The sequence below is a fragment of the Pezoporus occidentalis genome, unplaced genomic scaffold, assembly GCF_034315485.1.
Source record: "Pezoporus occidentalis ecotype Australia unplaced genomic scaffold, CSIRO_AGI_Poc_V1 ctg86, whole genome shotgun sequence".
NCBI classification, from domain to species: Eukaryota; Metazoa; Chordata; class Aves; order Psittaciformes; family Psittacidae; genus Pezoporus; species Pezoporus occidentalis.
This window is the reverse complement of record NW_026916220.1, coordinates 5,087,899-5,100,528: the sequence shown is the minus strand read 5'-3', so window position 1 is coordinate 5,100,528 and position 12,630 is coordinate 5,087,899. Positions and strand designations below refer to the sequence as shown.

Here is a 12,630-nt window from a genome sequence, read left to right as displayed (position 1 = left end):
GCTGAAGTAAATAAATTTTAGGAGCTGGAACTATCACTTAACTATTTTGCTGTATTTTAAATTTTGACCTGACCTTAAGTCTTTGTTGAGAAATAAAAGCAAATGTTTTAATTTTCAGAAGTGCTCAGGATGTCCCCAGTGGGTTTTGTAGAGACAGCTGCATCTTGAAGATCTTGCTTTCTGTTTTTTGTCCAACTAAAGTAGTTGTTCTGACCAGTTTGGTTTTTTGGGTTTTTTTCTTTTTGGTTGTTTTTTCTCAATGCCTGTCTTGGCTGAGAATCACTTGGGATGGATGACAGATGCTGTAGAGTTTTCTGGTAGTGTGGCAGGTTGTGTGTCGGTACTGAATGACATATGATCTGTTTTGTTGTGTAGTTATTTTCTGCATACATTTGTGTTTCTTAATGTTACTGCCTTTGTGCTGGGGTAAGTGATGGACCATGCTGGTATTCACGTTAACCTGCTTTTATTTAGAGAAGAAGATTTCACAAAGACTATGTACCCGTCTCTGAATGGTAGCAGTAAGGCTCAATCACACCAGCATCCTGATCAGAAAAAAGTAAACCTTATATGTGATGTGATGAGAGTTGCCATGGAAAACATTGACCCTCAGAAGTGAGTATATTCTTATTGTACATAAAGGGACCATTAGAGAGATTTCTCTTTGGAAACTTTTGGAAAACAAAGCATCACCTTAGCTGGGAAAGCTATTTTGAAATAATATGTGTGAAATACATGAAAGTGGAAATAGCCTTCTACAAAGCTTTCCTTTTATAAAAGAAAGACCATTTTAATGCCTAATTTGATTTGGAAGACTGTGTCCAGGTATCCGAGCTTTTGGAGAGAGGTGTTCTCCATTATGCTGGCTGGCATGGTAAGGAAGTTCATTCTACTCGAAACACCACCAGTCTTGTGACATGTTTGGGGGGACATGCTGAGCAGAAAAACCATTCTGGTATATACAGTTCTCTTGCCATTTTTCCTGCCTTCCTTTAAAAAGATTGAAAAACCTGAGTAGTATTGCTGTGGGTTTGGTTTTGTTTGTGTTTCTTTAATAAAATGCAGACCAGGACTTGCATAAACTGTCCTAAAATAAGAATAAGCAGTGCTTCTGCATTCTCATTTTCTTTTTATATTTACTGCTTCTGTTTCCTTCAGATACTGCCTATCAATACTGACAGCACACGTAAAGAAAAGTCCTCCAGAACTGGAAATTGCTCTCCAGAAAGTTCATGATCTTCGAGGTGTTGTATCAGGAACTCAAAAGTTTTGAAAGTGGGTGGTTTGCAGGAGCTTTCATTGTTAGCATTGTTCGCACTGAAAATTATTTTAAGGAGGGTGTTCATGGAATCAGCCAAAAAACAGAAACTTACTTGAAGCTAGCTGTGTGTTAATGAAGAAGCAGCATATACACTGATGGTCATGCCCTCAGAGCTCATCCTTTTACCCAAGTATGTCAGCAGACAGTTGTTTTCTCTTTCCCGTCAGAACTCTAGTTCTCTCAGCATGGAAAAGGAGGTTCCCATTCTGGGTTCTGCTATCTCAAGCTGGCATATTTTGTTTTTATTCTGTGCTGACACTTCTGACTTGTCACTGCTGAGCACTTAACAAGTCACTGTGCTTGGGCTAGTCCTTGAAGTTTCCCAGGAAAGGCAAAGTAACCCCTTCTGCAAGACAGAAAGAGCTGTTGGTTTGATGGTCCCTATCTGGTGTCAAGAATGTGCTTGACTGTGCATCCACACCCTCAGAGTGGGGTTCTGCTGCTGATGGTGCTTTTTTATCTTGTTACAGAAAATAATACTCCAGATGTCAAAGCCGTGAGTGCAGAAGAAGCATTGAAGTACCTACTTTTCCTTGTTGATGTGAATGAATTGTATGATTATTCACTGGGGACATACGACTTTGATTTAGTCATCATGGTGGCAGAAAAGTCTCAAAAGGTCTTCTTACAGTTCCAGCCAAGGAACCATTTTTCTGCTTTCCTAAAACTTCTTTATAATCTCTGGATTAACCCATGTGTTTTGATGGTCATAGCTCTTCACCCAGGCAAGGTTCCATTTGCTCAGAAGTCCTGTGTGTGCATGGGATGATGCTGGGAAGGTGACATGTCTCTGCTGTCCCTTAATATATCCTGAGCACAGCTTTGGAAAGCTGCTTTTGTTCAAGGTGAAATAGGGCTCTTCTAGAGCAGCACAGCAATGTAGCTTAGAAGAAGGGAGCAACTGTGGTCTGAAGTATTGTGACTGCATACCTTACATTCCTAGTTCTGTACTCTTCATTCTTTCTTATTTGGTGGTGGCCGTTATAATAATGTTTTATCTTCCAGCAGGTATAATTTCAAATCTCTGAATGGAAATACCCATCAGAATCTTCAGAGTTTCTTAGCGTTATAGCAGAGCCTACTGTCAAGTCAGTTAGAGCACTCTGTTCATGATAATGGATTCCCTGTAGTGAGGGAAATTGGTCAGTTTTACAGCTGCAAATTTATACATAATAATAGCTGAAATCCTTTTGGGAACCTGGTAATTTAAGTTAGTCATTCTTGGCAAGAGTACATACACTGACCTGATGCTTTGAGATGGCCTTTTTAGTGTACTATACGATTTCAAATACGGGACTCTGTGGATGACGATGCGGGCAAGTAAGGATCTTGCGAGATTAGTTCAACTGCAGTTTTCATTATTCTTTGCAGGACCCAAAAGAGTACTTGCCCTTCTTAAATACCCTCCGGAAGATGGAAACAAATTATCAGCGATATACAATAGACAAATACTTAAAGAGATACACAAAAGCTCTTGAGCATCTCAGCAAATGTGGTAGGTGTTCTACGTATGCATTATCTCTAAGGAGAAATTCTGCAGTGGAACATTTCCATTTTGAAGAGTCTTTTGGGGGAAATAGCAGAAGAAAGAGGAAGGTTGTACAAGGTCATCTTCCCTTCTCTTAGTGCATGGTTCACTTCTGCTGCCTGTTTATGTAGTATGCGATGGTGCAGGGAGAAAGGAGTGAGAAAGTTTACTACTTTGTGATCATGAAGCATAAGTCTTGTTTGCTCCTGTTGTAGGTGACTTATCTCCAGTTAATATCGCTGGCAGAAGTGGAGCAAACCTCAAGGAAGTGAACACCTTTATTTTACAATAGTAGAATAGGTTCTTCTGTGCTCTTCCAAACACCTCTAGATGCTTCTTGATGCAATGAACTCGGGCTGGCTGGAAGCCATGAGAACTGTGTGCTTTCTCTTTTATTGCTATGAAAAATAAATATTTTCTTCAGGTCCTGAACACTTCTCTGAATTTTTGAATTTGGTGAAGGATCAGAATCAGTATTGTGAAGCCTTGAAGCTGTACCCCCCTAGCACTCAGGAGTACAAGGTGTGTAAGCATGTTACGCTGCAGTGTGCAAGCTTTTTACCCTCTCACACGTGTTTGCCTGTCCTCGGCACCTTTAGTGAGGGCAGGGATGAGACAGCAGCTGCTTTTTGTTCAGGTTTTCCTCTGAGATGATAGCAGGAATGATGCTCAGCGCTGACCCTGTGAGGTCTGGTTATTGAAGGAATGTCTGTTACTTCTGTGATCCAGTGACCAGGAGAGAACCTAGGTGTCTGGTTTCTGCTGCACATCTTAGGGTATGCCGAAGAATTTGTGTAACCACAGACTTTTCTTCTTGCATTGACCCTTGTGAGACCCACTTTCTGCCTGGCACTTGTAGATTGTCTGGACACACTTTGTTATCCTTAAACTATTTTGAAGAGTGATTGAGAGCTTGTAGTGTGTCCTGTATTGGTTTCTGTGTATTACTGTAGCTTGCTCAAGGCTGAGGTAAAATGTAAATGAATGCATTTAATATAATTTAATTCAGGTATTGTGAATACACAACACACAAGCCTTTGTAAAAGAAGTAGAGGAAGAAGTAAGAGGGGAAGTACAGAAACTCTTTGTCTATTTGCAGCATGGTGAAAGCAGAAGGGACTTTCCTTATAAGGGAGGTCTGTTCCTGACTCTGACCTGTTGGGAGTCTTACTTTATTCCTTTTGTATTTTTCCAGTCAAATCCACCCACCTGTTCTTGATGGAGATTGTGGGGTTTGAATAGCATAGTGAAGCTCAGGATATTAATACACAGCAGCCTGTGCCTATAGAGTTGCAGGGCTTGCATCCTCCCTTGTGCCATTGTTTGACTCCTGGAGTAAGCTGGCTCAGAGAGACATTCTAACAAAGACCATTCACATGAATGGGGAAGAAGGGGCTGATTTCCTGCAGTATGTAGTTTACCCAGCTTTTGGCTTGAAGAGTTAGATACCTCTCCATGCCTCTTGCTTTAGCTCTGTGAAATGTCTCAATGTGCTAATCATCAGCCCTTGGCTTCATACAAAGTTTGAAATGGGTAGGAACATTGTGCCGGGATGTTCCTTGAGAGAAGGGGGAAATAAGCAATTTTTGGTGGACACTTCATTTATACTAATGGAGAACTGCTGACTCCACAGCTGATTTCACATTTCTCTTTTGTCCCTTTCTTGCAGGATATCAGTGATGCATATGGGGAGTACTTGGTTCAGAAGCAGCTATATGAACAGGCTGCACTGATATTTGCTCGTGCTGGAATCTTTGCAAAAGCACTTGATGCTTTTCAGGACAGTGGCAGCTGGCAGCAAGCCCTGTGCATGGCAACACGGCTTGGTTACACAAAGGATATGCTGTCCAGCCTGGCACGGAGCATGGCAGGTAGGCCTTGAGGAGATGTAAGTGTGCAGAGCAAAACTGGCTGCTGTTATTTTTGGTTCAGTTTGATTTTTCCTAAAATTTAATGAAAACCTTGGTCTGCAGCAGCTTTTTTCTTTAGAGGAGAATGAAAATCCCACATTTCCCAAGGCTTTGTGTCATTGCACATCACCTTTGTTACTCAAAAGAGCAAAAAGAAGTTGGAGCTGAGCTGGTAGGCACCCAGGAGTTGCCAAGCTAAGCTGTCGTCTTCTTGGCTGCCCCATGCCAACTGCTTCTTGCACTTTTCCCATGCAGCCAGTTCCTGAGCTGCTATTCCACATTGCCTCCTTGGTTAACCTCAGAAAGGGGGCAGAGTGCTCCCTGCAGATAGCAAGAACAAAATACACTGGAGCTCTTAGGAGAGATTTACATCCTGATGCCCTCCACTTCACTGTTTCTGTCTCAGACTGAGAGGAAAACTGTCTCCAGCTGGCCTTGAGGGACATGCACCAGCAATTTCACCAGCAACTGACTGATTATGTTCAAGTTAATGAATTCTTGGCATCAGGCAGCCATTCTTTTCCCTAGCAGATTAAGTGTGTGAGCAGGTAGAAAGTGCCTCGCTGAGTGGGATTTTCCTCTGCTTTGTAGTTTTGTGGCACAAAGTACAGCTGCTTCTGAAATGCTGAACTCAGTCTTTTCTTGTAGGAAAACTGGTTGAACAGAGAAAACATGCAGAGGCTGCCATACTCCTCGAGCAGTACACTGAGGTAATAATCACGCTCCTGTCTGTGTCCAGTAATACCCTCTGTGTTTTCTCTGTTTTTCTGGGCCACACATGACTCCATGCATGGTGATAGCAAAACCATCTGTGCCGTGAGCTCTCTTGAGGAGGTCAGAGCAGCCCCAGGTGCTGCAGTAAGTAGAGTGGTCCTGGATGCAATGTCCCTGAGTTTCTCCTTCATAAAGCTTTGGTATGAAAAGGTTTTGTCTTAGAGAGCTGAAGCATGAGGGCTGGAGTAATGAACACAGAGTTCCAGAGGGATTTCCCATTGGTTTAGGAGAAGTAACTTTGTTTTTTGGGTTTGGGGGTTTTGGTTGGTTGGGGGTTTTCTTCATGTTACCACTTGAGAGTACCTGACACAGTAGTGAGTACTGTTTTCCTGTCCTAACAATGATACTGCTGTGTAGGAATGTACATTTGAGTAGGTGCTACCTGAATGTGTATTATTAGCATCAGTAGCAGTACATGGTTCCTTTATCCTTCTAGGACTATGAGGAGGCTCTTCTCCTGCTCTTAGAAGGGGCTCTCTGGGAAGAGGCTTTAAGACTGGTAAGGCCTTTCAGAGCACAAGAACCAGAGTGAAAATATTTCTTCAGAATGCAAGAACAGAGGGGTGGGGTCTGGGTTAGATCCTTAAGTAATACCTTGTTTCCTTTCCCTGATCCAGATTCACAAGTATGGCAGACTGGATATCTTGGAGACCAACTTCAAACCTGCTATTCTGGAAGGTGAATCTGTGCAAGAACCTGAGACTTGTGTGTGCTACAGAGGCTGAAGAAGGTCTTTACTGGGTCTGTGGGAAGTCACAGCACTCCAGTACTGAAAGCCGTACGGAAGGATGCTTTGATTCTGGCCTGACACTGCCCACTTAGCTGCATTTGGCTCTCCACAATGCAGCTTGAAACCCAGAGGTGTCGTGTCCTCTTTTCAGCTTAGTCAAGCTCCGTCTAAGCTTTTCAAGACCTCACAGTCACAAACTGCAAAGGTGTCATGGTCTGCATGCCCATAAACAAGCAGGATAGTCCTTACTCCAGAGCACATGTAGCAGTAGAGCCATGAACTGAAAAAAAGGGCTAGCAGTCCTATAAACTTTTACGAGTATTGTTTAAAAGATTTCCTCTGATTCAAACCTAATTGACATAAAGTGTTTTAGGTGTAGATCTTTCAGCTCTCCTTATATCAGAAACACATTTTTATTCTAGAAAATGCTTGTCTGGCAGACTAATTCACTCTGCATCTAGGTGCATCTTGTTTGGTGGGCTCCTATATTACAACCTTTGAATTTCCTTCCCCTTCAGTCGTTTTGTGTGCTTTGCACCTAACTTCTGAGCTTGCCAAAGGACTATGCTCCTTCAAACTTCTTGTGTAAAAAATAACATTTTTCTGGTTTTCTTGCACACATGTTCATGTTCTGATTTTCTTACTGAGCAGCTCAGAAGAGTCAGCTGATCTTCCTATATTCTCAGAAGACAGCATTTCTTCGCCATAAGAGTCGCCTGCAGGTGGTCCGAGAGCTGAAGGAGAAAACCTGTGAGAGCCTGCAGGGTAGGTATTGAAATGAGTACCACTTTCTCCTGCAGAAGTAACTGTGATCATCTTTTCCATTTGCCCTGGTGGAGCTGTACTCTCTTGTACCTGTGTTGGTATCTACAGTAGTAGAATAGCATTCTCCTCACCCCTCTTCACACCATAGTTGGACTGTTATTGTTTGACCTTGCATATTCTGTAAAGACAGCTTTATTCTCAGTGCTGTGTCGCAGCTTCATGGGATCAAAATGCACCTGAGAGCTCTTCAGTTCAGCATTGTTGCCACAGTGTCAGCTTGGCTGGGTCAGGCAGTGCTCAGCATGTCCTTTGTGCTGAGTACCTACCAGATACATTCACCTGACAGCTCCTGCAGGCTTAGAGAAGTGTTCTGAAAGCAGAATGCTTTGTCCTGGTCCAGATTTGCTGCAGTGACATTGTCATCCTTCTGATTGTGCTTTTCAATATTACAGGCCCCAACAGGGACTGTGATATTAAATAGCACAGTTGCTTTTTCTCTTGCATGCTAGCTGAGTGGGTTTGAGAACTGTAAGGCCAGCAGGTAGAATGAATCTACACCAGCTGCTCTTCCAACAAACTACATTACCCATAGACAAAACTTGGAATAACTAATTCTTTTTGATACTGTGATGGTTGCTAACATGTTTTGCAGATTATGAAACGCCACATTGCCCAAAATTGGATCTTTTCTCTGAAACGAGCAGTGTTGTGACAGCCAGTGACATGAGCAGCAGATATTCACACAGCAATTCAAGGATATCAGTGTAAGTGTCTGCTTTCAAATTAGGTAGTAGCTGCGCTGGTATTTGGGAGGGCAGCTTGCTCATGCTTGGCAGGCTTCTCCTCGCAGCTGTGCGTAGAATCATAGAACAGTTAGGATTGGAAAGGACCTTAAGATCATCCCATTCCAGCCCCCCTGCCGTGCCTTGAAGCTGCATTAATTACGGGCATTTTGTGGTTATTTTGGCTCTTGTTGGGAGGGAGAGAGCAGAAAATGGCAGAAGCTACTTAGTGCAACAGGAACTGAGTGGCCAGCAGAGGAGCTGTAAACACAGGCTCTGGGCAGGAGCTGGCTCTGTGTTGGGCATGTTGCCAGAATAGCTGGCTGCAGGAAGCTTGACACAGAATATGGGCAGAGTACCTCAAACATTAACAGCTCATGCACATGGCCTGTGCTCTTTGCCCTAGTTTTTCTGCTTTAATGGGTGGGAATTACTACTAAATAATCATGCCAATGTCTTCCCACAGTGGGGGTCTGTGTTGCTTTTGAGTGCTCCTAAAAATGTGAGCTGCAGTGTGGGGTAGGGTGTACTAGGGGCTGCTGTAGTCTGTGAGACTGCTTCTGAATTCCGTAGCTGAAACGTGGAGCAATACAGCTGTGGAAAACTGAGCTGCTTAGGACACTTTCTGTGTCGCAGATAACAGGAGCAGAACACAACCTGTATTCAGCACACCTGTGTCAGAGTGTTTTGATCATTTAGGGACATCATGCAACTAATACTGGCCTATGATTAGAAATTGCTTTCCTGTGAGAATGGCCAAGAGCTGAGCTGTATCAGTGCCTAGTTTGTGGAGATAGCAGAAATGAAAATGTGCACAGGCAAGCATGGACTCTGGCACCAAACAGTTTTAAATAGAGCTCAGCTTTGCCTGATAGTGACTACTGCCAAACAATTTACTCTGCTTTGTGCTTAGAGCAGTGCTTTAACTTTGCTAGAACATAGATCAGTCGTTTTTGTAGTAAAGAAACAGCCCAACTACTTGTGATTCACACCACAAAGGATATTGGTTGACTAGCAATGGAAACATTAACATAAAGGTATATAAGTTTACATGTAGTTTCCTGACACTGGGAGAAAGTAATAAGTAACTTGTTACTCAACTTAATGTTCCTTCAGACTTACCCTGATACAGCTGATCCTGTTGTGCATCCTTCTTTTCAGGCGATCCTCAAAGAACCGGCGCAAGGCTGAGCGCAAGAGGTACAGCCTGAAGGAGGGGAGTCCTTTTGAAGATATAGCCCTTCTAGAAGTCCTGGGAGAAAATGTTCGTGCTGTTGAGACTGTGAAGGGTACGACACTTGATGATCCACTCCACAGCTTGTAAAGACAGCTGAGGCAGCTTGCCCCTTCTTGTTGTTAATGGGTGTGGTGGGGAGAGAAGCTGCCTGGTCCGTAAGACCACCTGTCTTGGACCTAGGTTTAGCTCATCTGCCTCTGTGCTTGTTAGAACACATAATGGTGTAAGCTCTCCACACTTGAAGTTTGAGAGCAGAGAAGAGAAGCCTTGCCAGTGCTATCACAGATTTGTCTCATATTTATACTAAGGCAGTGGAGGTGCTGGGTAAGGACAGAACCAGTTCAGATTTGATTCTCCTCTTTCTGTGCCCTGAAACCCAGTGAAATACAGCTGTTTATTTAGCACAGCTGTGTTAATTGCTGTTGTTTGTGCTTCTGTTCCCTCTTGCAGGAGACATACATATCCTTCTGAAGCAGCTTGTGTTGTTTGGTTACAATGAGCAAGCAGGGGCACTGCAGCAAGCCCTGGAAGAGATTTTGCAGCTGATGGAGACCTCCATCCCAGAAATCTGGACTCCAGACCTGCAGCAGGGCTCTGTCAACCTGGTCTGTGCTCATCTGCAATAACTATTGTGTTTGCTATGCAATAACCAAGTGTTTAGCAGTATTTTGCATCCTCCAGTAAAGAGTCCAGAATGCTTCCTTGGCTTCCCAAATCTGCTCTTTTTTTTCTGAAGAGCTCAAATAGATGATCTGTACAAGTACCTGCAAAGTCAGTGCACTCTAGATGTGTACTACAGGTACAGCCGGCTGTGTCCCTTGTGCTGAATGGCATGTTGGATATGGTGAGGTCTCATAGTGCTTGTGTTACCTTGTCCTAGGGGTGACTTCATAAGCTCTACTTTAAGCAATTTGTAGAACATGAAACCACTGTTGTATTTTGGGTGGTTTTAGGCCTGATGGTTGAAGTGTTTGCATGGCTTTCATCTACTGGAGTACTGGTTGTCGGACCTCATGTTGTGAAGGCTACCAGACTGGTCAATTTAGTCTGAATCAGTCTATCATAAGGAGTATATTGCAAAAAGAAAGGTTATGTCAGGCTTCCAAACTTCAGCTTAACGCAGAGTAAGGAAATCACAAGGACTGCACTTAGTTCCCTTCCAAAGTAAAAGTCTTTATTTCTGATAAGTAGTTTCTGGGCATTCATGGTGAGCACAAGGTATTTGGCAGTATCTTCTCCCTAACTACTGACTCTAGGGACAGATTAAAACTGTTCTGTGAGTTTGAGAGCTGAAGCTCTCAAAAGAACTTTAAAATATTGCTAGAACTGTAATGAAAGTAGTCCTGCCAAGTCGTGACACAGTGCAGTGAAGAAGTAGGTGCTGGGATTAGGATTCTGTGTCCTGAGAAGCTGTCTGAAAGTGGTTCTCTCTTTCTGCCTCTGTTAACTTTTCTGAGAGATCACTGGACTTTGATCACATATTCCTTGTCACTTTGTACTGTGAGGTCTCCTGCAGGCAGCTGCTTATGCTTTTGGAGACTAGCAGCGGAGTTTTATTTGTAGCTATCCCTGCTCTCAGCCTTGCTTTGCGCAGTTTGGAACATGGGTATTGCTTCTTCATACAGGTCCTGGGACCCAATTCAACAGCAAACAGCATTATGGCTGCCTATCAGCAGAAGAGGATGGTGACTCCTGTTGTACAAGGTTGGTTGAGACTCTGAGTTAGGTGTGGGTGTGAAATCTCAGTGAGGTCAGTGGGCTTGAGGCTTTCCAAGCATTGCTACCTGCCAGCATTTGTAGGAGCTTCTTGTTTTTCTTTAGGGTATACCCTCCTGCCTTGTGGCAGGTGAGCAGCCTTCTTAATAAGATTTCATTTGCTCTGGAGTACTTTGCTAAAACTCCTCTCTGGATTGTGCTCCTTAATTCCTTGTGTGTACCATCTGTCTGTTATGAGGAAAATGGAAGTCTGATTTCTTAGGGGATGTGTTGGATAATTCTGCTTTTAACTTACCTGCTGAATTTTTCTGTCTGGCTTTGGCAGCCAGGCCAGGCTCTTGAGCAGGCCAGGCTACAGTCTGCCATTCAAAGCTGCAAATACAACCTTAGGGCTGAGAGACCTACAAGGGCTGGTTCCACCTCCCTGTCTTACCTCTTCCTCACTAGTCCTACAGTCTGTTCCGCTGCTAGTCCAGGAATTACCAGGAGAAATCCTCTAATAAACCTCTAGATGCGGTCTGCATGTTGCCACTTGCCAGGGAAAAACTTGTGCTGCTTCTTCAGAGCCAGCTGACTGTTGTGTGTGATGCTTCTGTTACTGGTGAATGAAGGAAATTCTGCTTTCTGCCATTGATTGTTGTCTCCTTGTTCTGAACAATCACACTTAACGGAGAGGGGACTTGATCTGCCTCATAGATTTATTTCTCTAAGCAGTTCTGCTTGGGGTACTCTTCCCTGTGCAGGCAGGTCATCAGCCACTAAAGGGAAATGCTATGTGCCAGACTTCCCAGTGTTCTTTAATGTAAAGAAAATTAAACTAAGTAGTTGACAGCCCCTGGAGAAACTGTATGGTTGTTACCTCTGTTCTGACACTTACCATGTTTGCCTTTCAGATCCAGAATTACTTATTCCACCAAAACTCAATAAAAGTCTACAATGGAAACTGCATCTTCTCCAGTAACTAAAAGCAAGAAATCCCAGCGGACTCTGAAATGTACCTTTTCACATAATTTCATTACATCTTTATGGAAACCCTTGTCCTGATGTTTCTGATAAACTGTTCTTAGGCTGTGCAAGAGAAGGGTCCCTCCTTCTGGTGCAGCTGTTGACTATGACCTGTAAGGCATCGTGCTAATGTGGACAGCTGCTCACATCCCACTGCAGAGCTGGTTTGTAGGTGCTGAATGAATGAGTTGTGTTTTCTCTGTTGAAGCTGGATGTTGGTAGTACCAGATTTTCACCAGAATCACTTTGTTACATCAGAGTGAACCCTGCAGTACTGACAGAATTGCTGTCCTGAAAGTGTGCCCATTCACACCAGGGGGATCTTGGGGAGAATGAATAAAAGCAGGGGGTAGATCCTGTGTCGCTCTCTGCTGGGTTACACTTGATGCGCGGATAGACTCCACAACTCGTTAGAAGTTGTAAAGTAGGTACGCTTTTTATTCAGCACTGAGACGCACAGGGATAATTCCTCAAAGTCATGCATACCTCAGTATTGTTTCCCTCTACATTTACTCTCTAAAATTATATATATTCATAAGGTTGCACAACACGCCTATACGTATTCATGTCCTATCCCCACTTAGTATTATAATGAGTTAGAAGGTCCTTTGCACCTGCGCAGTGCCCCCTCTGGTCATGGGCAGGGGTCTCAAGATGAAGTAAATGAGTCTGCCTCATGTGGGTCTTCAAGATGAAGTAAATGGGTCTTCCTCTTCTTGAACTTTTCACCTTTTAGTCTTCACATATGGCCTTAGGGTTTGGTCAGTGTCCCAGCCATAAACCATCTGCTTCTCCCCCTTATCAGTAGATTCTGCTTTTCCTTATCAATAGCTGCTTATCAGTAGAATCAGGTGTCTGCTTT

General features: G+C 43.4%; 1 protein-coding gene across 2 annotated transcripts in view; it reads left to right on the top strand.

Annotated features, from left to right (window-relative positions):
* The window catches only part of ELP1 (elongator acetyltransferase complex subunit 1), a 28,648-nt gene extending 16,853 nt beyond the window's left edge, over positions 1 to 11,795 (top strand). For both annotated transcript variants that reach the window (XM_062604420.1, XM_062604419.1), the window contains exons 22-36: positions 475 to 615; positions 1,159 to 1,244; positions 1,792 to 1,940; positions 2,693 to 2,816; positions 3,274 to 3,371; positions 4,519 to 4,720; positions 5,408 to 5,469; positions 5,970 to 6,032; positions 6,151 to 6,211; positions 6,915 to 7,028; positions 7,681 to 7,792; positions 8,972 to 9,099; positions 9,498 to 9,652; positions 10,673 to 10,751; positions 11,657 to 11,795. In XM_062604420.1, coding sequence (XP_062460404.1) covers positions 475 to 615; positions 1,159 to 1,244; positions 1,792 to 1,940; positions 2,693 to 2,816; positions 3,274 to 3,371; positions 4,519 to 4,720; positions 5,408 to 5,469; positions 5,970 to 6,032; positions 6,151 to 6,211; positions 6,915 to 7,028; positions 7,681 to 7,792; positions 8,972 to 9,099; positions 9,498 to 9,652; positions 10,673 to 10,751; positions 11,657 to 11,724 — 1,642 coding nt within the window. In that variant the 3' untranslated portion in view covers positions 11,725 to 11,795. The remainder of the gene's footprint in view (positions 1 to 474; positions 616 to 1,158; positions 1,245 to 1,791; positions 1,941 to 2,692; positions 2,817 to 3,273; positions 3,372 to 4,518; positions 4,721 to 5,407; positions 5,470 to 5,969; positions 6,033 to 6,150; positions 6,212 to 6,914; positions 7,029 to 7,680; positions 7,793 to 8,971; positions 9,100 to 9,497; positions 9,653 to 10,672; positions 10,752 to 11,656) is intronic.
* The last annotated feature ends 835 nt before the right edge of the window (positions 11,796 to 12,630 follow it).